This window comes from Python bivittatus, unplaced genomic scaffold (assembly GCF_059951505.1).
Source record: "Python bivittatus isolate LINGU-HERP-01145 unplaced genomic scaffold, Pbiv_v1 ctg000070_np1212, whole genome shotgun sequence".
Taxonomy (NCBI): Eukaryota; Metazoa; Chordata; class Lepidosauria; order Squamata; family Pythonidae; genus Python; species Python bivittatus.
Genome location: NW_028277034.1, coordinates 22,857,952 through 22,884,257, shown reverse-complemented (window position 1 = coordinate 22,884,257; position 26,306 = coordinate 22,857,952). Strand labels below are relative to the sequence as shown.

General features: G+C 36.9%; 1 protein-coding gene across 5 annotated transcripts in view; it reads right to left on the bottom strand.

The window, feature by feature from the left end:
- SLC10A7 (solute carrier family 10 member 7) overlaps positions 1-26,306 on the bottom strand; it is a 151,680-nt gene that overhangs the window by 104,338 nt on the left and 21,036 nt on the right. For all 5 annotated transcript variants that reach the window (XM_088132787.1, XM_088132789.1, XM_088132788.1 and 2 more), the window contains exon 5: positions 7,173-7,211. In XM_088132787.1, coding sequence (XP_087988913.1) covers positions 7,173-7,211 — 39 coding nt within the window. The remainder of the gene's footprint in view (positions 1-7,172; positions 7,212-26,306) is intronic.

Here is a 26,306-nt window from a genome sequence, read left to right as displayed (position 1 = left end):
TGTAGCTTCCCTTTGCTGATCTCAGAAGCTAAACATGACTGGGTCTAGCCAGTACTTGAACAAACAATCTCTAGGGAATTTGGGGCTATATAGGCTAGACTGGGAAGTCAAAGAAACATCTAGGGAAAAGGCAATGGCAAGCCAGATCTGCACTGTTGCCAAGAAAATGACATGGAGTCATAAAGAGTTGAGCTCACCGTGACAACATTTCTAGGAACTTTAAGAACTGTTAAAAATTTGTTCAGCAAATCCAGCTAGATAAACTTGTAACACTGAAGTTTTCAAAGAACCTTTAATTTAAAAATATTCCAGAACTCAAATCAGTTCTCTTTTAATGTGCTTGAAAAGCAGACACCATAACCGTTTGCAATGTTTTTGTTTTAGCATCAAGCTATTAGTACTTCAGTATAATAGACTCAATACAAACATCTAAAGGGGGGAGAGAAGTAGCATAACACTGCAAATTTGTTTAATACATCAGTGTCTTTTTCAACCTTAGAATAAAATTGAAATTTAGGATACAGGAGCGAGCTCTCAAGAAAACCTGCATGTAGGCAAAGCCTGGAATTTTATTCAGTTAAGTAAGCAGATCCTCTCCTTTGTACCTATCACAGAAACCACATCAGCCTGGTGAGAAGGAAATATCTGCTTCAACATACAGCATAAAATCTAGCTCTCTCCCCCACTTATTGCCCCCCAATTTTCTAGGCACTGGCAGAGTAGTAAGTATTTAAAACCAGCATCTTTTATGGACATATTCACAAGACTGCCATTTATTGTTATTGGCAAGCTCTCACAAATCAGATTACAATAAAATTGCTAAAACACTCAATACAATTGCACAAGTAGCATATAATAAAAACAGCATCAGATAACTTTTTTTTCAAGGTGCAACTCTAAAATCAATAAAATGTTTAGCAGGATAGAAGTTTTTAGGGAGTGCTTAAAAGGAAGAAAAGGAGAGAAAAGGAGGAGAGGATTTTTAAAAGGCTGAACATGTTAACCAACTAGCTTGAATTACTTTAATATCGATCAGTCAGAACTAGGGAGGAAAATAACCTATTCTCATCTTCACAGATTACTATTAGCACATTAATATTGCAAACAAATACTCATTTAAATGAAGCAAAAAAATCAAACCATCTAAGGATATAAACAGCATGTGATTAATTGCATGCTACTGATCCTGACCCTATACATATTTACTCAAAAGTAAATCCCACTGTATTTGATGGGGTTATTTTCTAATGTGTTTATGGAACTGGTATCTTTCAACCACCATTATTGCTAATAATCAAATACTCTGGACTACAAAATGTAAGCTTATTTCATTATGTTGTTCTCTTGGGGGAAACCCAAATCACTTATGTTCCACAATTATTCTAAATCCAACTTTTAAATGAGGGGAGGAGATAATGATATTAACTTCTTAACTTAGAAAAATTCTCTGTGGTATAAAATATTCTCTTGGTCTGAAATATATGTAAATTGAATTCATCTACCATTACTTATTACCAGTCTACCTAGAGAAAAAAGTTTTCTGTTACAATTCTTTAAAAGAGTATGTTTTAATTAGACCTATGATGTTATTACATAAGTTATAAATGCACATATTTCTGCCTGAAGAACTACAGGAATTCATTTCCAAGCTAACATTGGTTTGAAGTTTAGTTTCCTTTTTAAGCCACCATTGCCCATTATTGCAGTCTATCAAATGCTAATATATTTGAATACCAGGAGGATGTGTATCCTTATATAGGCTAATCCACATTCATATTACCAGGACTCTCATACTAGCACAGCAATTTGCCTCACAAAACTGTACTTCAACTATGTCTAGCAATCTGATCTCAATTTTAGCCTTCTATAACCTCTGATTTCATAATTTAAAAATTATATGTCATTACATCTCTATAAATGAATGCAATCCAGTTGTCCCAGAAGTTGTTGGGCTTACAACTTCCACCATACCTTGCTATATTGATACAAGATGGGATCCAACATCTAGAGGGCCAGAGATTCCCCACCCCTATTAAAAATCATCTAACTTAGTTTAGTGAATTAGTTTTCAATATTCTATACTCTAGATGGGGGCACAATTTCTCTTCTGTTGAAAGCAGTATGCCGTAAGAGATGCCTGAACCAAACGTGGCTACCCATTCTCTCTTTTTGACAACTCCTTTTTATTTCTGCCACCATGATCTCTCCCCTCACGGTGCTATATAGCAGATATCCAAGGCAGTAATTACAAAAGATTTGAATTTTTTGGTGGCCGAAAACTTCCGAAAACAAGCCAAGAGACACAGACATCCATGAGAGCAGGCAAGGAGGGGATAAATAATGAAATATCCATTGTTGTGTCACAGTGCAACCTCTGCCTCTTACATATCTATGTATATACGTAGATGCCTATGCCAACAGATACACGAAATTAGGACAGAGGCTTCAGTCCACTGTACACTTAGGAAATTAGATGTTGATTAGCCAAAGTATCCCAACACATATATACAGTAGATGACAGAGTAAAAAAGATATGCTATACCATATGTGTCTGAATAGCAAAATATTTTACTTTGGTAAAATATGTTCTGATAGCATAATATATCATAACTAATATATTGTGAAGGCAAAAACCTTCCTCGTTATCGGACAATGTGATTGGATAGAAAATGTCTTCTCAAATTCAAATAGCTGATCATTAGTTTTGTTAATTATGATTTTTTTAAAACCCCAACTTTAATATCTTCTAATTTCTTTCATTTTTCAATAATGTTCAGTGATGAAAGAATCAAGGAACAACTCCATCATAGTAAAAACAGATTTCAAAAGAAATTTTTAGGAATGGTCACTCACATTAATGACAAAGGGTAGAAAATTTTTATAAATACATATCTAAATATTATTGTAATTATCTATATGGCTTTTTCTATTCCATCTTACCTGGCCAATATACTTCCATTTCCATTAACATATACTTATCTTCCTTTGCTCATTACTTGGGTTCACAGTTTAAATGCATCAAAGCCCAAGAATATGACAACCATATGACATAAAAACTGCATCACTCTGCATTGTTGTTGGTCCAAGCCTTAAACAGTGGCCATCAACTTTCTGAGGCCCTGGATACCATCATCACATGATCTTGTATACATACTATAATTACTGATCTCACATAAGACCACTGAAGTCTTGTGATATTTAATTATTGGTACAGAAAGCCAGGGAGATGGCCTTGGTGTATTGAACTTCAGTAAGAATATGATTGTAGGCTACGTTAATAGTAACTCAAAGTGATACAATAAAGAGAGTTTAAGAAAAGAAGTAGAATGCTGGTTCTGAAAACTAGGGCTAAGAAATAGGAAACTGTGACATGAAAAAATTAAAAGGAACAGTTTTGAAAGTCAAACAAAACCTGGAGCTTTGGGATAAGCCTGTCCATACTAGGCCCCGAAAAGAAAAGTCAAGAGCAAACAGTGGATGCCTGAAGTAAAGGGTAGTTACAGATGTCAAAGAAAGAGTAGAAATTAATCAATGGCTTAAGAGACAGAATGGTACAGAAGAAAAGGGATTAATTATGTAGCCTCTGGATGAAAGGGAATCTCAGCTATTTGACTGAGCTAAACTTTGTTACATGAACAGTACAAAAACTATACATGGAAAAGGCACTGGCTAGCAATCCAAAAAAATATGCTAGCTGGTTGATCTCTAACAGGTTAGAAATATGCCAAGTTTTTATCATGTTGTCAAAACTGTGGATTGACAAATGTATGGATAACTTCATGGCTGCTGACTTGGATGGTAAGTAGGTATTTGAACATTCATGAAGTTCCATGGAACCAAAGGCTATTTTAGGACTGTATAAAGCACACAGAACTCAATTTATTAGGCTGAGTTTTTCTGCAACAATTAACCTGGCAGCTATACATAAAACTTAATTCATACAGATGTATAATCACAGACTATTTTTTTTTTCCATTGGAAGAGGGCAAATAATCTTCTTCCCAGATGAGCAGGCAAATTACAGGGCTGGATTACAATTCAGTAACTATAAACCAGAATGCTTGAAATGGTAATGCATTATGAGAAGGCAAAGATTTACACTCACATAGGATACACTTAACCTTTTCACAGCGAACAAAAGGAACTTCATGTATGCAGTTTTCCAGATTATTGTTATTAGGCAGACCACAGCACATAAACAGAGAGCAAACCCCATCCCATTTTAGCACTGAAGATGTTACCTAGCCAGGTAATGAAATGTTTGCAAGAAAAGAACCAAGCTCAGAGAACCCCAAGGACTCCACTGTATCTATTTTATATACTATCATAATCTTTCACTATATACAAGTGGAACCACTGTACCACAATGCCCCAACTCCCAATCTTTGCAGGTAGTTCAGAAGGATACCCTGGTCAACAGTACTGAACACCACTGCAAGGTCTAATCACGGCAGAATGGGTACACTCGTCCCATTTAGGATATGACAAAGTTCATGTACTAGAGTGACCAAAGCCATTTCCATTCCATGTCTAAGCCTGAATACAGACTGAAAGGGGTCCAGATAAAACATTTCCTCTCCAGCCTTCTGTAGTTGGCTCCTTGCTACATTCTTAATAAACTTCCCAGAGGTTGGAGACTGGACAACAGGTTCAGATATGGCTTGCTGAGAAGAGGATCACCACTGTGATCTTCAACACAGGCCATCATATCTCCCTCCCTCAAAGAAATGTTCATCATTTCCCAGACCCATCTTGTCATTCTCCCACAGGAGTGACAAGGGCATGGATTAAGCTTGCAGGTGGCAGAGGTCATGCTAAAGAATATCCGTTCCACAGACTGAAAGATAATATTGTCAGATGTTATCCCAGGCACCATTTATGACTCTGCCCACAAAGAGTAAATATAAGAGACTTCATCAGCAAAATTTTGCACTAGGAATTCACAGCAGCCAGATGGGAGCACTTCCTGTCCATCTTTCCCCTAAACAGAAAAAGCAACCTTAACCAAATGGAACCCACTGACACTATAAGATCAAAGAAAAGCAGAGAAGCTTCAGTAATCTTACCACCATGGTATAGATTCAAACATGAGCCTGTACCCATGCTTGGTCCAATTTACTTTTCGTATTCCTCCACCATGCTCCAGGCATTACTTCTGCCACTTTATCTCTTGGAGAAACCAAGTGCCACTAGCCATCAGCCAATGGAGGCCACTCATGAACAGTCATTCCAAAGGCTTGAACTGCTTCCTGATTCAGGTTCCCAGTGGAACTACTACAAGATCACTTCTAGGAAAATCCCCAACTGTTCTCTGGGATCCATCAGGTGCTTGGGAGGAATCCTCTTAATAGACCATTTCATCCTCCAGAGGCTACTGGTAGCCACAAATCTCATCTGGATCAGAAAGTGTTCTAACCATGACAAAGGACTTGGCCTAATGTCCTCCATATTCAGATCAAACATCAACTCTTCTAAGAGAAAAAAGGAAATCCAAAGTACATCTGCCTATGTGTGTAGGATTATATATAACTTGGGACAAGCCCATGGTTGTAATGGACATACTCTAAGCATTCCTTGGATCTGCCCTAAATGAATGGAGACTGAAACACCAAAAGATGGGGAAACACCAAAATAGCTTACTGAACACTGCAAGAAGCTCAGGAAGGGGTCTTGTCAGGCAATTTAACCCTTCATACACAGCCATTTATACTGCATCACTTCTAAAGCAAGACAGGGCTTCTCTCACAATAATTGCTACTCCATCCCTCCAGCCCTGGAAAAAGTTATTTTTACATATGATCTGTCTGCAAAACCAGCCTTTGATGAACAGAAAACTAGCAACTCCGTGTATGCAAATGTATTTTTTCACTAAAAAAATAAGAACAGTTTAAAAATGCAGATATTTTGAGTTAAAATTTTAACATGAAGAACACATTTTAATGCAAGCATATTTCCAATTATCCATCTTATGTAACATTCCTTGGAGCATTTTTGTATATCCATTTTTAATCTATAAGTAAGCATTCATAATATATAAAAGCAGTATTTTCAGGTACCTGTAGTCCTCGACTTATGACCATTCATTTAATGACCATTCAAAGTTACGATAGAGTGGAAAAATGTGACTTATAATAGGTCCTCACACTTACAACCATTGTAGCATCCCACGGCCACATGATCAAAATTTGGGTGCTTGGCAACCAGCATGTATTTACAACAGTTGTGGCATCCCGGGGTCATGTGATCACCATTTCCGACCTTCCCAGAGGGCTTCTGATAAGCAAAGTCAATGGGAGAAGCCAGACTGCATGATTCTCTTAACGACTGTGGAGATCTGCTTAATGACCACAGCAAAAAGGTCATAAAATCAGGTGTGATTCACTTAATGACTGCTTTGCTTAGCGATGGAAATTCCGGTCCCAATTGTGGTCAAAAAAAAAAAAAAGTCAAGGACTACCTGAATCTTTATATTATGCATTTACTAATAACCTTTAATAAAAAGGACTACAGCAAAAATAAGCAATTTACTTTATAAAAATATAAAATCATGCAAAAAATATGCCCAGATATTTGATTTGTGTAATACAGAAAGTAAGGGAAATGTTTACTGAGATTGCTTTTCTGTATGTTTTACAGAATATTGTGCTCAGGAATGCTAAAATGTAAGCTCAGAAATTATATTTTGAGTGGCATGATTATTTTTACTCCTTCCATCAGTTTCCCTTGGGATATAGAATAAGCTTGTTCTCTGGTAGCAAAATATGCTAATCATGTGACTTATCACCCAGTGAATTAGCATTGCTTCTCTCATCATCTGAGCCATGTTCCTTTAAAAATCTATGGTACCTTAATAGAAAATAATGACTGTGTGATAAACCTCATTAGAAAATCAATATATTGACACTGGCCTCCCAAATGTCTGAATAGTAATGGATTGTCTCCTCATTAAGAAGACTATTAACATGTACTTAAGCATCATTAAATTATATTGATCAGAGATTATTCATGCACTAATTTTCTGGAAAGCAGTAGACACTGGAAAGAAGTGCAAGCTTATGTATTTAAAAGAGAAGCATGGTACATGGTAAAGTGAACTTAACTCAGTATTCAGTAACAGTTTAAAAAATGTACAGTAAGGCATCCAAACAATATTGGAAGGTAATATTACTTACCAAAAAACTTCCAAACGCTGAGTTAAATATAGCAGCTGCCTAAAAGAAAGAAAGAAACATCAATAATATTCTTGCTATTTCATATAAAATACTGACCTTTACTTACCCTTTCTAGTAGACCACTGCCACTTAAAATCATTGCAAATAGTCTATGAAGAGTTAAATTTCAGATTATTATTACTTATTTTATTATTTATTTTTACAATTTGCATTGTACTTTTACTCATTGGGCAACTTAAAAATCTTTAAAGGAGGGAATAAAAAAAGGAGAAAAAAATCCTAATCCTATGTTTATGCTTTATAAAATTCCTTACAGAAAAATCACAAGTAGACTTATCTTTGCAAACAAAGGAAGTCAAGAGAAAAATAATGTAATAAGTAGTTAATAGATAATGCTTATCTGAACAGAATAATGTACATTTTAAGTATATTTTTTAGTGTAAGTATTTCAAGTGGACTACTGAATTTACATGTTTTGCTACAAGCATTTAACTGAATATATACTGCAGTAAACATTACACCTTATCTATGTGCTTTAATATCAAAGGCCAGAAAGAATGGAATGGATCCGGCAAAAAAGAAAAATAAATGACTGAACTGATTTTGAAGAAATGTTTAGCTTACCTAAATATCCAAGAAATAATGCTGGGGGAAAGCATTATGACAAACTACTAAATTCTGAGAAATATAAAATGCTTAAATCTTGTAAAGCTTCTCATTTTACCATGAGGAAGGAATTCTTCCATGGCATCCAGTCCGACGATGTAGAACCAGAAGTACAGCAAAAAAAGGGGGAGGGGCAGAGAAAAGAAAATGTGCCATTTACATGGAAAACAGAGGTAGAATCAAAGTAACCACCAAGGACATCTTCCAGCCATCGAGCAAAGATGTTTGAAAGAGCTTGAAAGTTTGAACCCAGTCCAAAACACAGGCTAAGCTGCAGTAGAACCTACTGCTCTATTATGAGAGTGCAATGAGAATGAATGGCTAATGAGATGCATGGCTCCAGAGAGCTTAGCTTTCTTATTCACGTTCATAATTTATTCAAAGCTTTGATAATTTCATTAGAGTCATCCTTGGCTGGCCTTATCAATAAAAGATAGCCCTGGACCACAGCTTCTCAGTGGCCCATACACAAGCAAGCACAGTGTTGTAAGATTTTGTTTTGCTTTGCTTCCTTCCTTGCTTGCTTGCTAAAAAGGACAATGGCATATGGCATTCCACATTGTGGGGAGAGCTTCTGAATAGAAACAGCTAAATAAAACATCACAGTTGACAGTTATAAAACTACAGCAAAATATTTTCACACCTCTGCTTTATCAGCATCTGCTTTTGAACATGAGGAGGAATTACCAGTCCAAATAATTATCTTTGCAACAATCAATAAAGGAGATACAGTTTCACAAGTCAGAATATAATGTTAGGATTTCAACCTACAATTCCACATCTTGATAAACCCTAAGGGAATCATATATGACATATGAAGCAGTCCGGTTTAAATTTCTACATAAGTTCAGGCATCTGAAGAATCACTTGTTCTTTCAGGAATGTTCCTGTTCCTTGTAATCATCTTCCAAGATTGTTGAAGGGCAACAAATAGTAACTAGGACTTTTCTGCCACAACATCCTACTTGTAGAATAGAATTCACAAACTCTATCTTTGCACAGATGAAGTGATCACCTGGCATTATGATACTGTAGTTCATGGGAGGGAAGTAGGTTAAACATGAATTGATGACTGAATGGTATGAATGAATTGCTTAAAATATGGACCAAATGAGAAGACACTTAGTAATACTTCTGAGAGCAAAACTTCTAGGGTGAGCTACAGACCTAGAGATATTAATTTGGTATAGATATTATCTTGTAGGCACTCAAAAGTTTTAGTTTCCTGAACACTTAATGGATTGTGTTTTCTTACATAAATCATATATATGTAATGAAATTTTTGGCAAAGTTTTTTCTGTTTTGTTTTTTTAGGTAGCTTAAAGATAGAATATAAAACATTTTAAATTCATCAAAATCAATATAAGAGTTAATCATGCAGTAAGGATCCACAGTGAACAACAGCTATTTCTGGCTCTACTGCATGTATTTCACAAAAAATGCTATTTGATTGTAAACTATTACTGCAATTTTCTCCTATTTTCTTTAATACTGAATGAATGGTGGCCAAATACATCTTCTTATGGAGAGCATTCCATAGCTTGGGAACTACAATAAGGAGGCCTTCTCTGGCATAACAGACAGATCAGCTGGATCTGTCAGCTGGAGAATCTTCAAGAGAGCCTCTGTTAATCTAAGTTGGAAAGCAGGCTTGTAACAGGAGAGTCAGGCCCTTACAGTCAGGTCTTAAACTATATAAGGCCTCAAACCTTAAAACATTTAAGACTTCAAATTAGATGGATGAGAAAACCTCTAATATTTCTTGATGCCCTTCTTTTCTCTATCCTCAGCAGAGTTTTGGTTTTATACCACATCATTTTCCCTGGAAAACATGGTCAATTGAAAGGAATGCGCAGAATAAAGTCTGCTATTGCCACCTTTGGCAAGTGGCATTGAAAGAGAAGAAACTGAAAGCAGTAAAAATAACTTTTTTTTCACCAAAATCCTCATATTGTTACTTCAGCAATTACAACAGGCGGAAGAAATTGGTGAGTCACTCCACTTCTCTGCTTTGATTGCACAAAAACAAAACAGTAAGTGTTTAAAAAGATTCCTGAAATTGATTCTTCCTCAGGTTCAGCACATGCACTACATACACAGTACTTCCAGCAATAAGATAAAATGCCACATTTATCAAAATTAATTCTAGATATGAAATTTAACACCAGGCATAAAAGGATAGATAATCAACAGCACAAAACACAAGGGAGCCCAAAAGAAATGGTCATAAGTAGTATCGACTGCAATCCTACAATATGCCTACTTGACTCATGGGCTAGTTTCTGACTGTATCTGAAGATGCATAAAATTGCAGTTACTGTTATTTACTGTTATTCTCTCTGGTTTAGGCATGGGATAAGTGAATTGTACACATCAACCAAAAGATAACAAAACAGTACAAATATTCATGGTATACAAATGTTTACAGCTTTGCAGCCTCAGATCATTCTGTGTTCGCATGGCCAAGGCAACATCACTAGAGGGGAAGAATGCAAGATGCTTTTAGTGTTAGCCACAGGTAAATTGTACTATATATTATAATTTGAAGCCAGAGGTCTAAAAACTATGGTCGCCTTATTTGGCACTGCCTATACATTGTGAAAAATCTCCTTTTGGAATAAAATGGATTATCATCCCAGCTAAATCTTAACTGCAATTTCTAAGAAGCGGATGCTTCCTTCAGGTCTGCAAACCCCATACCTCAGAGGCTGCAAAAATAATGGTGATTGGTTAAAAAGCAGTGTATTTTATTTCAGTTGCCACTCATCACTATTTGTTTGACTCCAGGCTGAAAAAGAATATATATTCAAGTTATTGGTTGCAGATGCTAAATTGAATCAGGCGTCCTTTCCTCTTAAGAAAATTAAGTTGCTTTTGTGCACGAATGTTTTAATGAGAACAGAGCTTGCCGACATTGACAAATGGGAAGGACACCAGAGAGAGCATGCAAGCAGGACAACATGTGCATTTTACATTCTTGCAGCCTATTTTTCACTGACTATCCTGAATGACTTCACCATTTCTTAAGGGGCCTATTAATCTCAAATTTAGTTATTACACAACATTTATTTGAACATATATTCTGGGGATGATGACAGTTAATAAAGGCATTTTTTTTTTATGAGCAGTATTTTTACATATTGTTCCAGCCACAGCTCCCCTCTCATTCTTCTGCATTGATGGAACGCTCAAGTTGTGATGTGGCTTTATTTAAGAGAGAGAGAAAAAGTACCTATATTCAGATGCTGTTTTAAGCACACAGGGACCCTTAAATAACTGTTAAAATGGATATAAAAATACTATTTCAGGATGGCAAAATAAAAATGCGCTAACTGTTCTGCTAGAAACTACATATCTATAAAATGATCCCTTGAAGTAAAAAACACTCTCACTTCCTCCCCAACAAAGTCTTGTGGCTTTCAGAACTTCATTATTTTTAATAAAAGAGTAAAATCCAGTTTCTATTTTATAATGAACATGAAAAATTCAGGCATATCTAGCCCTGTATACGGAATATCATACTGTTCGTTCTCCCTGCAATAAACAGAGCTGGATGAGACTTAGGCCTAATGCACGTTTACTTGATAACCCTAATATTGACTTGTTCTCATTCTTTCTCTTTCACACATTTAGCAGATTACCTAATTTAGTCAAGTCATATTCTAAGGCAAAAATAATAGTTTTCATAGTTACATTTAATTTTTATTTTTCAAAATAAAATTCTAAAGCAGTATAATAAGTTTTAATTTGGCCAGACAACAGAAAAGGTTTAGTTTTCCCTCCTTTATCAGCTGCTACTTGAATACTGGCCAGTGACAGTCTCCATTGTAGGGAGAAAGGAGCTTTCAATTCATAATTTCATTTTAGCGTTCCCCAACCAAAACCTGTTGGATATACATACTGGCTGGGAATTTCAGAAGTTCCTGTCTAATACATCTGGAGTGCACTAGACTAGAGCTCCCAGAATTTAAATTCTAATTGAAGCCATTTCCTGTTGTTGTTTCTTAACTGACAAAGGATTCAAAGTCTTAAATAATTTTATTTTTAAGTCCCTGAATTAAAAATTAGTCATTGACTCTAAGGTTTAAAAAGGAAAAGCCCAGAATGGGATACTAATCAATAAGATTACCATCATATTTATTTATGTATTAAATCTGTGGGATGTAGCACTTACAAATAATCTGACTTCTGCAGCTATAATAAATGCAAAGTTATTTACATTTACAAATATTATCTATATTCTGGGTCATCCTTACATCAAACCGGCTTGTAGACTATAGCAAGAACAGTCTGTAAAGAATGCATCTTTAGCAGAATCTTATAATTAAGTTTCCAAATTTACTAGCCACTTGGGGGTTGGTAGAGGACAGACGGAACCACATTTCTATGCAGAATGAGAAGGGAGAAGCTACCTCCTTCAATAGCCCATTTGGTAAGCAGCAAAAGAGGGAAGGAGTATTACATCCTTCTTTTGCCAGCTCACTTACCTGATTGCATTCAGCTCCTGGTTATCTACGGCTATTAAGCTAGTGTTTAAGTGCATCACTGCTGACAATTAGTTTAGGGCTTTACTCAAAGTGCTGATTTTCACTTCAAACATTCTAAAGGATCCAATTTCCAGAATGCTAGTGCAGGTCCTATTTCATATAAAGAACAGATACCAATTATAGTGGGCATTTTCTGTGATCACCCAGGTCTATAGCTCCCTATCAAAGGAAAAGCCCAAGAGAGCCTTACACTGTTGGAAGCAAGCACAATTTTATCAGAATCTTTTGTGCACGCTCTGTGTTTATTTGTTGTTCTACCTTATCTTGTAGGCAAAAAGCATATGTGTAAGTTATTATGAAAAGAACAAATGGAAAGCAACATTTCCAAATATAATGGAAATGTACAATAGATTACAATGATCTTATTCAGTCAAACTGGTAAACTCCTGTTTAGGTTATTGCGTTTCAAAACTATTCAAAACTGTAGGCGATTCAAGAAAACATGACTATTATTTAAAACTAGGTCATTTCCATCTTAGTATGTCAGTCTGTATTAGCTGTATCAGTTCCAGACCAATTCCAGGTACAATTTAAAGCACTGATTTTAATTTTTAAAATCTTGGCCTGTGAATACATTACCTGAAAGATTGGTTTCCCCTTAAGAGTATGTACAGAAGCCTTATTCCATAGCAAAATGGGCTGCCGTGGCCATGAATAAGATTTTCCTTAACTCAAGTTAAGGAAGAGCTTCTATACAGAAACTCATTGACATCTTGTCTATAAATATTGTGGCATCAGCTGAAGATCTTTTATTCATACATATAGGCACTTTTCCATGCTAATTTTTATTGTTTGCTGAATTACAGTACTTTTCATATTATCTGTGTTGTTAATAATTTGTCATACTCTATAAACCACACATAAAACTATTTGTTATGTGCCCAATAAAAACAAAATCAAACAATGTATTTTTCCCACCGACCAAAGTGGTATCAAGCACATTGTTTACTTATATTCATGCAATCCATTGTTAATGCCTACATTTTTCTTGAAACAACTGCAGCCAGTTCCCATAGTATTTTATTACTTCAGGAAGACCAGTAACCTGTTACTGATTACTCCAGAAAGGAATTCACTTTAAAAACTATTTCTCCAAAGAGCAGACAATAATTTTGTCTTATATAATGTAAATACACAACAAAGGACAATTATTTCAGCATCTCTGTACTACCTGGCATACTGCAGTCTTATGATCTGCTACAACCTAACATAAATGTAATAAAAATACAAGGAAGTCAATCTTTAGCGACTGACTATAGCATCAAGCAAGGAATGAACCTTTACACATTTAATATTATTGCCACATAAATGTATTATTCACACAGGTCATCTGGTTGACTTTTATGCAATAGCAAACAATAAAAAGTGAAAATGAACTATATTGTTAATTATTTGTGATATTCCTCATCTGCAAATGCTATTTACCAAGCCTTTCCCCAAATTCAAGTCAACATCCTTTGTGCAAACTGGTGCACACAGTTCTTTATGCAGAGATGCATCCTGTTGCTATACGTTACAAATGCAGACTGTCACTAATCCAGAACTTTACGTGATCTTCCTTTGTTCCCAACTTAGGCTGGAAGAACAGTCACAGATGTACAACTTCTGCAACAGTGATTTGTGTATGTATGTGCATGTGTATGTTCAGTAGGGTATAAAATCTATTCATTTTTTAAATAATTACATTTCATATCCCCCCAACTATATTACATATAGGTTCTCTGTCTCTCCTCCAGGAAAAATGCAGGTAGAGAGTACATTACATAAAGTACAAATTTTATGTAATATGTAGAGTTCACAAATTTTCACAAAAAGTACAAATTTTATGTAATACATAGAGTTCACAAATTTTCTCTGAGAATAGATCCAGATGATAGCATCATCTTGGGTAAGGATGAGAAGATAGCTTATACCCGACAAGTGAAGAAGCAAGTTCACCTCTTCCACTTAAGGGTATTTCTCAAAATCTCTTACTAGAGGATTGCCTACTATTCTCTGACTTCAACCTCTCCTTCCCCCAGTCCTCACTCAACATGGATATTTTTGGTCAGGAATAACTGCAAGATTAAACTCTAGCTTCAGTCTTCCTACACAGAATGTTACATTGTGAAGTCCTCAACATTCTAAGACAAAGAGAATCTATCTAGATGGTAGGCATATTTGTTATTAATGGCTGCTATGAGAGCTTGCCTATTCATAAAATGGCTCTCAAGTTGGATGGAGTCACTTTCAAAACATTACTCCTAGGGTGTACAGAATCCCTCTTTTGAGTAGGTAGGCAAAGTCCCAAACAGATCACTGGGCTATACCATTCACCATTTTTATTTCCCATGAAACCTATAGTACCTATGTGGAGCAAAGAGGCACTTTGTGAATAAAGATGGTTTTGCAGACTGACATGATACATAATGCTATCTTCTAATTTAATCTTTTTTTTAATGTAAACTATCACAGGAGAGTAGATTACCTGTTGTACAAAGGAAGTTGCCCCTGCCTATTCCTATTCTAAAAACATTTGAATTAGATAATGTTATTCAATTTTGTTTCTTAAGTGTCTTGTTCGTCAACCCGTGCCTTCTACTCCACATATTCTTCTTTAATTTTCCAATTTTGAGTTATGCATAGACAATTGGAGGGAGGGCTTTATTCATAGTTGAAAGTTACTAAGATATTATTAGTATTATTTATTATTTTTACTTTTAAAATAAACAAAAGTTTTCTTTGCAGAGAATCAGTAAATTAATTTTATAAAAACTTTATATAACAAATAATCACAATAGAACAATTATAAAATATCACAAAGTAAAATTAGAAACATGGAGTCAAAATCAGTGAAACACATAAGAAAACAAAGTAAGATCACTATCAAATAAACAATGTAAAAATCTATATTCACCATAATAGTTTTGCAAATGTCTGGCAGAATAAAAACATATTCACTTTGTGCTGAAAATAACAATAAGTACTAGCTAAATCCCTCTAGAGAAGACATTCTACATATACAGTGTCTTCAATGAAAAAAAGTTATTTCTTATGTTTTTTAAGGGATGAAAATATCAAAATTATTTTGTGAAATACATTCTCAGAAATAAAAATAAATATTTTTGAGTATTTAGAATAACATGAAGATTATGTTTAAACCTTGGGGTTCCTATTTGTTAAAATAAATAGGATTAAACTAGCCTCCAAGTATAAAAAAGTAGAAATAAAAAACAAAGAATATACACATTAAGTTAAATCTCCTTGTACAACTGTATAATTAACCAAGTGTAATTACAAGTATAATTTGTCATATAGCTACAGGACTGACCCTTTTAGATTTAGATTTTTTTTTTTTAAGATTTCAATAGAATCTGCAGGTGTTCTTGAGCAAGCAACATGAAGCAAATAGCTACCGTATAGCATAATTGCATGTGTAATATTTTTTGAAAAATTGATGACAGCACAATCTTTTTTCTCACTGATGGAGGAGTCCAGTGTAATCTATCTGCTGCTTGCATTAAGTCACATAAAATAATGATTTACACTGCATGTCTACTCAGAATCAAATTCTACTGAATTCAATGGTACTTACTCCCAAATATGTAAATATTCATTAGCGTGCTCTCTTACTTTCTTAGGCAGAGAAGGAATGCAGCCCAAATGTGTTCGTGTGTCATGAGAAAAGAAAAGGGGAGGGGGGGAAGACAAGGCTACAATATTCCTGATCACAGACGGAATCAATTGCTGGGTTATTTTCAAAATTTAACTTTTAACATGCACAGTTGCAGGCAGTAAAAGGTTACTCAATAATGAATAAAAGGCAGCCCCAAACCACTAGCTATGAAACTATCTGAAATTTTAATTTATGACTCAGTTTTGCTCACTACCAAAGGCTTATTAGCTTAGGAGGCTAGGCAATAGCTGTCATACCAGAACAAATGGTTTGTCACTTTATGATTTAATAGAAGAGGCCCCTGAACAGCAATGCCTAAGTAACTGCCAACATGTGACTCTCCTCTAGTCAAGCACTTTATATCTCCAAGTGACTTTTCCTCTCTGTCTTTTAAATTACCTTAGAAGGTATTCTCTAATGGATACAGAACAATAAAGAGCCTTCCAAACAAGAGGATTCATTTAAAGCTAAAAATGTCTTAGATTTTAAGCTATGATGAACCATGTCAAGGTCTTGGCCCTCGGTCCACCTCATGGCAAATAATCTATTAACATGATTAGAGGCCTGGTTACATCAATGCCCCCCCTTCCAAACAATATCATTTTCTAGTGAAGCGCAAAGATAAGGCCACTCCTTAAATGGTGCCCTTTTCAATGTACCTGGAATGTTTTATGACCACAAACAGGTTTCTGCAGACAACAAATCCTGCTATTTTAGGTACAGAAGCACTGGGGTAGGACAAAAGAGAATTACTGACTCATTATAAGAAAATCAAATGATATATACTATCTGAAGGAAAACCAGAGTAGTAGATACTTACAACAAGGTTGGATATTTGCCCGTTTGATCAGGAAAAACACACACACACAGGTAAAATGGGTGGGTAGAGAGTATTGGGGGGGGAAATAGAGGGGGTGATAAGGAGCAACTTTCTAAAAATTGATGTCTTATGACTGACCATTCCACATGACAGCAATCTTTTTGTGTGAAGGCAAGTCCTACCTCCACGACAGCCATTTTGTAAGCATACATATGACATGCTTTCAAAATTCCAAAAGTACCCACCAGCTCCAAAGTTGCCTGCCCCAGATCTAATTCTATAAAATATGTCCTCTACAATTAGATGGTACTCTCTCAAGCATAATCCCTCCCCTTCGAATTAGCTTAATCTTAGTCCCAACAATTCTTGGCACCATACAAACTAAAGAAATTGTATGGGTTACTTCCTATTAACATTAATAGAACAATTATAGTGGTACCTTGGGTCACGAACGCTTCTGTTCATGACCAATTCGGGTCACGAACAGCACCGTTCGCAAAATTTTGCTTCCGTTCACAAATGCTGGATCGGGTGACGAACAGGATCCGCGGCCATTTTCCCTCCCATGACACGTGGTCGTGGCTTCCTATAGGGAGGGGGACTCTCCCTCCAAGCAATAACCGCCTCCCCACCCGCCTTCCTGTCCTCCACGCCAGCAGTCGCGTCGAGCAAGGTTAGCGTTCTCTCTCTTCGTACTGTATTTTGTTTCATATTTTTGTGGTTTTAAAAAAATACATATGGTTCAGAATGGATTAACCATAATTACATTGAACCTTATGGGAAAATTTGATTCAGGACGCGACCAAAATCGGGTCGCGACCAAATTCGGAGGGGTCAGAACGGATAAACCATATTTACATTGAACCTTATGGGAAAATTTGATTCGGGTCACGACCAGAGTCACGGAACGAATTAAGTTCGTGAACCGAGGTACCACTGTATAATGTATTTCTAATTCAGAAGCTTGATAAAATCATTCCAAAAGAAGCTACTGGCCAAGGCATGGCTAAAGACAGACTAATCCTATCTACTCATTTTGGGAATATGTGTCATTTTATTCAAAGGAAATGACTTCAAAATTTAGCTCCAAGACTTCAACAGTACATGGAACTACAACTGTCAAATGTACAGTCTAGATTCAGATGAGGCAGGGGCAGCTGAGATAACGGGGCTAACATAAAAGGCAAAATAGAAAAGCTAAGAGGGTTCCACAAAGACATCTATTTTTGCTTTATTGATTATACTAAAGATTTTATCTACGTAGTCTACAACAAGTTGTAGACAGACCTCAACATTTAATGTTTATCTACACGAAACCACTGGGAGAGGTCATCTGACAGCACAGAATTAGGTAGCATCAACATGTAGACAATACCCAGTTGTATATCACAACCTTGGCCAGACAAGAAATGTGCTGGTGATCCTGACCTAGTTCCTGGAATCTGGATAGGGGGGAAAAGGCTCAGACTTAATCCCATCAAGATGGAGACACTAAGGATTCAAAACCAACAGACTCCAGGAATATGTCATCTTTCACTCTGGATGAGGCTGCTCTCCCCTAGTCAGAGCTCAAAATATGTAGGTTCTTTTGGCGAATAATAAGTAGAGGCCATGGCCAAGACAACCCTTGTACAACTACATCAGTTATGCTAGGTTTGTTCATGATCACTCACATCCATGTTACCTTGTATTTAGATTACTGCAACTATTCAGGACCATTCAGAAGCTGCAGCTGGTAATTATGGACACATTTAATGTTTACTCATATAGCACTACTACACAGCTGCCAGTTAATTTCCAGGTGCAATTTAAAGTACGTTTTCATCTTTAAATTCTTATTTGATATGAGACCTGGTTTTCTGTGAGACACCTTACTCCAGACTGAATCAGATTAACCAGTGAGTTCAGGAAAAAAAGCTTGCTAAGGGTCTCTCCACAAAAGGAATGTCACCAACAGGGACCCACCATAAAGCCTTCTTAGTAACAGCCCTCCTCTTCTGGAACAGCCTGTCTTGAGATATCTGGATCAACTGTTCCTTAATTAACTTTTATAAAGTTGTAAAATGTGGCTTTGTCTAAGGGCATTGGAGGACAAGATGGGAAATCATATTATCATTGAGATGCAAGCACACTGGTTGGTGTAGTAGTTGCTTGTTCTTTTGTTACTGTTTTTAATCTTATTTATTCAATTACTGTAATTGCCCAGAACCTTACAGTAAAGTGACATATAAAACACAGTAAATAAAAAATTAAGAAAGGAGTACCAGACCATTTCACCTGCCTATTCAAGAAGGTGTATGATGAACAGGAAGCAAGTTATAACAGATCATAGGGAAACGGTTCAAAATTGGGAAATAAGTGTGGAAAGATTGTACACTGTCATCTTATATATTTAAATTATATGCAAAATATGTCATTAGAAATGCTGGACTAGAAGAAACAAATTGGAATTAAAATTTCTTAGAGAAACTTCAACAACTTCAGATATACTGATGGCACCACTTTGATGACTGAAAGTAAAGAAGGAATCTCTTGTTTAAAGTGAAAGAATGTGCTCAATTAAAAAAAACAACTTTTAGATCTTGTCAGCAGACAATACCAACCTAATGCAAAAATGTATTTTAGCTTTCTTTGTCTTTAACACCCATGATGACTCCATGGCGCTAACACCATATAAGCAAAATGTAAGCCTCTGGAACTAGCCAGTAGTCCAACAGCAGGGTTTTAATGTGACAATGATGCACCTATATTTTCAACAATTAAAGCTGGACTATCTTCTGGATATTTGTTTCTTAATACTTAGAGGAAAATTGAAACATAAATTATTAGGGTTTTTACTAAGAGACTTGCAAGCTACAAACACAGGTGACTTAGGTTAAAAGTACAGAGCAGGATAAATTTTTAAAATATTTTGGGGTGATGTTCAATCATTGGGTTCCCCAAAAATGAGCACACCCAATCCATTTCAGACTGCATGTATAGGAAAATTATGGCTACTTGAGCTGCTACTACTGTTTCTTCTATTACTACTATTACTAGTACTATGGGTGGCAATTACATATGAGCTCTCCTGAAGACTTCAAAGCTAAGTTAATCAGCCAGATGTTACATTAGATTTGTTTCAACTTTATCTTTAAAAAGACTTCAGACTGATGGAAACTATGCAATCAACATTTCTAAGAGTTGTATTCTGGGTTCCCTTGTAGATCTTTAACATATTACTGTTCCTGGAATCTGGGATGGTTTCTTTTGAAATCTATGTGAACATTTGTCATCTCAGTTACTAGCTTAAGCTAATTCTTACAGCTGAATCCCTGGCTGCTTTAATTTGCAAGGAAAGGTTTATTATCCTACAAGAAAGAAATATAGAAAAATGTAACAATATAAGTTCTCTATCTAATGTCTGATTGTCTTGTATCTCAAGAGACTAAAGGACAGCATAGACGGTGGTATTGGATACAGACCTTCTAAAGGCCCCAATATAGTTTACCCCACCCTACCCACCTTTTCAAGCTGGGGACTGACATGAGCTTCTTATTTGTATATTGTTATTTACATATCTCACTAAAGAGCAATTTTTTTGGCTTCATTTAATATCTTATGTATTGACGATATGACGCATACTGGAGGTACACGTTGGTTTTGTTATCAGGGTGGTTAAGATACAATCTGGCAATGGAGAACATTAAAATGTGATATGGCAGTGGAGGATCTACTGCCATGGACAGATCACTCCCTGGTTGCCTTTTGACTTTCTGCAGGGAAGCAGGGCCTGTTCAAACAGCCTGCCCCAAATGACTGATGGACCCAATGGGGTTCCAGAAAGAGCTTGGAGTTTTCCCTAAGGATCTGGTGGGCAGTTTGGCCAAGGCCTTAATCCCTGCCTGAAACAGGTGGGTACCTGAAGCCTTGGATCATATTGCTCCTATGCAGCATCTCCCTGTGCTGATCCCAGGGTACACCTTGGTTTACTGAGGGGCTCCAGAAGAAGCACCAGAAGAGATGCCTGGAGTACAGCTGGAGGAAGACTGAAAGTGAGTCTGAACAAACATAGATGAGAGAACAGCCCACAGTAAGGATTACATCATGTTGATAAGAGCAGCGAAGCATCAATATTTCTCCACCTTTATTGCATACACTGATAGCCACCCAGCAACCCTGTGTAGGATAACCTGGTCCCTATTGGGTGGGTGGATGAGATCCCTTGGAACATCTGTTGGGCCACTGTGAGGATTATTCAGGCTATCTGATGGATGAAATCACTCAGATTTGCTCCGCCTTGGACTCTGACTGGGCAAGGCAAGCTGAGATGCCTGGGGCAGTCTGGGATGAGTTTGAGCCAGTGACTCCTGAGAAAATGGACAGAGTACTCTTGCTGTAAGCTCGACCACCTGTTTACTGGATCCAGGCCTCTCTTGGGTCATAAAAGAAGCCAGGGAGGTGACCCATGGTTGGGTCCATGCTGTGGTGTCAGCGTCTCTGAAGGAGGGGGTAGTACCTCTTGCCTTAAAAGAGATGATGTGACCCCTCCTCAAGTGACCATCCTTGTAACCAATGGTTTTGTCAACTACTAGCCAATCTCCTCCAGTATTCCTTTTTGGGGAAGAATGGAACTGAACCCTGCAGCTGAACCATGGATGAAACAGATTATCTAGACCCGTCAAGTTTCAGACCAGAATTTAGTATGAGACAGCTTTGGTTGTGCTTGTTAATGACCTATGGCAGAGCCAGGATGGAGGTGGTGTGCTCCTTGATCTCTCAGCAGCTTTCAGTACATATCCTTCTGAGCTGCTTCCAAGGGTTGGGGATTGGAGGCCCAATTTTATGGTGGTTCTCTTCCTTTCTCTGGAGGCAGTTCTAGTTGGTGTTGGTTGGGAGGAGAGATTGCTCCTTAGGCCCCTCTTGTGTGGGGTGCCACAGGGTTCTACTCTCTCCCCTCCTTTTCAACATCTACATGAAACTGCTGGTTGAGGTCATCCACTGGTTTGGGTTTGGTATCATCAGAATGCTATGATACCCAATTATATCTTTCAACCACCAGCTGGCCAAGTGAGGCTGTCAAGGTTCTATCCCAGTGCCTGGAGGCTGTGCAGGTTTGTATGGAGAAGAAATGTCTCCAACTCAATCCTACCAAGACAGAGTGGCTGTGAGCATTTGGGCCATCCAGATCTCAAGATATTCTAACTTTGACCTTGGATTGGGGTTGTACTTCCTCTTTCAAGGTCAGTGTGCAACCTGGGGGTCTTCCTGGACTTGCAGCTGCTACTTGAGCATGTAGCAGCTGTGGCCAGGAAGGCCTTTGCACAACTTTATCTATGCACCAGTTGCACTCTTTCCTAGATCAGGGGGCTCTTCAGACAGTCATTCATACCTAGTCACCTCATGGCTTGACTATTGCAATGTACTCTATATGGGATTGCCCTTGAAGACCACTCAGAAGCTTCAACTGATCCAGAATGCAGCGGTGCAAGCAGTGATGGGCATGCTTTGGTATGCTCATGGAACATCTCTGCTTTGCGCGCTGCACTGGTTATCAGTTTGCTTCTGGGTGTGATTCAAGGTGCTGGTCATTACCTATACAGCCTTACATGGCATAGGACCCAGCTACTTGAGGGACCACCTACCTCCCCTCATATCTGCCTGGCAAATTCAAACTTGCAGTGTTGGCATGCTCTGGGTTCCTTTGATTAAACAATGTCATCTACCAGGACTCCAGAAGCGTGCCTTCTCTGTAGCAGCACCTGCCCTCTGGAATAATATTCTCTCTGAGATCCACAGCCACACATTGTGGTTGTTTAGAAGAGCCGTGAAGACCTGGCTCTTCACTCAGGCCTTTGGTGAGGGAAAGTAAGACTCCTTGTTTCATTCCATCTGGTCTGTTGTTCTTGCCATCTTTTATCTTTTATCAGTTTTATTGTAATTTCCTTGTTTGATTGTTGTGAGCCACTGAGAGTCATTGGGAGTTGAGCGGCATGCATGTTTAAATAATAATAATGCCTTGGGAAAAATATACATCTCTAGACATGAAAGGGTGTGTGGTGAAATTGGAGAAATAAGATGGTGGCACACATGTTGTACTGCCTGTTCTATATGGATTACCATCATAATCTTATAATATTCCTCCAAAAAAATCCCTGGAAGATTTTTATTTTTAGTGAGAGAGCCACAGAGACCAATGTGGGGGTGGCTAGTTCTGCTCAACTGCCATCTTTTTGTCTTATCAAAGGCTTAAATGAAGTTAAAGAGATTGCTCATTGATTTAATGTTCTCTTCTTTTTCACTAACATTTTGAAAGGTTTTTATATTTCTGTCTGAAATTATACGAAGGCTTTTTTCTTGTAAGCTGTCTCTGGCCATAACAAATAAAATTATGTTTACTCTGAAGCAAACAAGTATAGGACTTAATCATTAACAAAAGAACTCAGAATGTATCTTACATGAGTCATACCATAAATATCTAGCTCACTACTGTTAACTCTGACTGACCAGCCTCAGACAGGAATCTTTCCAAATACTGCCTGGGGATCCTAGAAACTGAAGTATATATACATCAGGAATCAAAAATGCATGTAATTAGATCAATTTATTTTGCAAGAGTAAAAGTTAAGAGCAGATAAACTTTTCATTTCTACTTAACTCAAAAGCTTGGACAACTTTTGGCAGTAAGAGATACTGCCTTACTTGATTCAGTGCCACACACTGCAGTCATTGGGGGAACCACTGTTTTTTCTCAGTAACAAGCCTGGCTTCCCAGACATGCACAGAACAGATTGAGACACATGTTTATATATGTATGTTTCACTTCCAAGACTGACACTCATTTTTAGCTTCCTAGAATATTTTTAACAGGCAATGTTATTTGATGTTTTAACATTTACATTATGGGATGCACATTATACACACATTTACAAATCAGTTTACATGACAAAACTAAATTCCACTGTATTATGAAAAGGTAACATCTATATATACATACTGTCCAATTTCTCATGATTCAACCTTCATTTATGCCCAAGTTGGGTGTTGTTTTAAGAGAAAGATGTCAGATGCTTTCTCACACACATATCCCTTTACAGAGAACATTTTCTGTTACAACTATAGAACTGAAATAGAAGAGAATCAGCAACTTCTAGGGTGAGAACTTAGGAGTAACATGCTATATGTTCAAACACTGCTAGTTTACCAGGACTACTGGTAATCAGCATGAGACTGCCCTTTCATTATGAGCTTGTATGTGACCAGTGCTCTGAGCGTATTAATCATCACAACACACTCAAGTCAGGAAACACTCCTAAACCTTGTGCAGTCAAACTCTATGTCCATTTTTTGAGGCATCTTCCAATATGGTTTTAGCTCTGCATAAATTAGGTAGGAAGAATATATGTCAAACTGAAGTCTCTATCATGGCATACTAAAAATATGGATGGGAGCAATTACTTATTTCCTCTATTACAACAATCAACAACTAGGATAAAACTAGCCTTGAAGTTCCAGAATTGTTCTAGCAAACAAAACTGTGAGAGAGGAATAGTCCACAAAGCAATAGCAATAAATACTAAAAAACCCTCAGTGCTAGAATGGAGCCTTGCAATAATTGGTTTCTGTCAAAGAAAACCAAGTATGCAAATGAAGCACAGAATGCCTAGATGCTAAACTTCTATTACTGATTCTTAATATGCATGTTAAAACACTGAAGGCAAATAGAATTAATACAGCCATGGCGTTACTGCACAGATCAGAAAGTGATCTTTTCATAATAAAACGACTTTTATATTGGAAATAGAAACAAAATCTAGCATTAGCTTTTTTGAGGTAAATGAGTAATGGGATATAAAAAGCAAGTTACCAAAGTCCTGAAGAACCAAACAATCAGGTTTTTTTTCACTGCTGACTCCTTCAACCAATTTAAAGGCCACATAACATTCATAAAGCTTCTTTAGAAATATTTCTACTTGTATTTGGCTAATATTCAAAATGACAATATGAATATATTATTTTTAATTGAGTTTTTAAACAACAATGTAACTAGCAGCCATATTTTACTCATTTTCTAATAAATTCTCTATCTATACTAAAGAGAAACCCTCCTACTGACTTTCTTTCTTCATTTACATATCTGTGCAGGCCTGTTCTTTTTTCTTCCAAGCCCCTTTGCCCTTTCAATCATGCAGCATATTACTCCACTGTCAGTGCAAAGCAGTTCCTAACAACGGGGAACCCAGCTGGGATAGGAGGAGGGCAGCAGGCTCATGCATTAACATAATAATCCAACTGTGTTCCCATAGGCCCTTAGGGCAGACAGCATATTAGGTAGGCCTCCTGTGCAGACCCAAGTGGAAGCTGCCTTATCACCTGCCTATCAACCTGTGGCAGTTATAGCCAACTCAATAGCACCAGCTCCTGCCAAGCTGTGGTGCCCAATTACCTTGCTACAAAGGATAGAAAGCCATTTTTCCACATCTGTTTAATGTACATGATGCATTTCCTTATTTATGATTTGAATTTCTGCATAGTCTCCAGAGGGACTGACTTACTGCCTTTTAACTTTTGAAAGTCTAGAGGATCAGGCAGAAATGAGTCCTCAACATCAAATTCCCAACCCAAAGTACTCCTTTGCAAAATCTATCTTTCGGCTGTTCATCTCTTAATAGCATTTGAAGAGGGGATGGGAAGACAGAGAGACAGGCCTTAAAAAGAGTGACATAGCATAGGTTGATTCACTGTTCCATAGGCAGCACTACCTTGTTTCAAAGAAATAAGTGAATCAACCCCAGCAGTAAAAAAATTGCATGGTTACGTCTATAATCAAGTTTTGTCTTGTTGCAAGTCTTCAACAAACTAAAGCATTTCAGAAAGTGTAAATCAGCCTTCCCCAGCTTGATAAAAATACAGGATTTTGAAACAAATGAAGTCCACAACAGTTATTACTATTAAGTTACAATTAAAAACCAGTGTGCATGTTACATTCCTTGCGTATTTATTATTTTAAAGGTATTTTAGAAGCCAGAAGTAAAAGTCTGCTGAGCTCCAAGTCTATTATGTTCTTAAATAACTTAGATTTAAGTTGAACATGTTCTCTTTTATAAGTGGTGTAAGTTATCAATTATGTGATGGGAAATAATGAAGGAACACAATTTATGCAAAAAAGATCGAAGTAATACAAATATGCTAACTTCACTGTGGCACTGCAATAAGGCCCTTTCGGTTAGCCAGTCAGACTGTTCTCCCCCACCCCAAAAGTTTTTCTGTAGCCTACTTTGTTCTGTCTCTCTCTGGCACTGAACAACTTCCTTGTTATTTTCCCTGTTCATTTAATAAAGTCTCAGTCTTTTATTTATTTTAATTTTATTTGTGTGTATAACTGTTGGTTATAACAAACATTTAGATATAGACTATCAACGTGGAAGAGATTTTTTTTAAAGACTGGACAATATTCTCTAACTTAA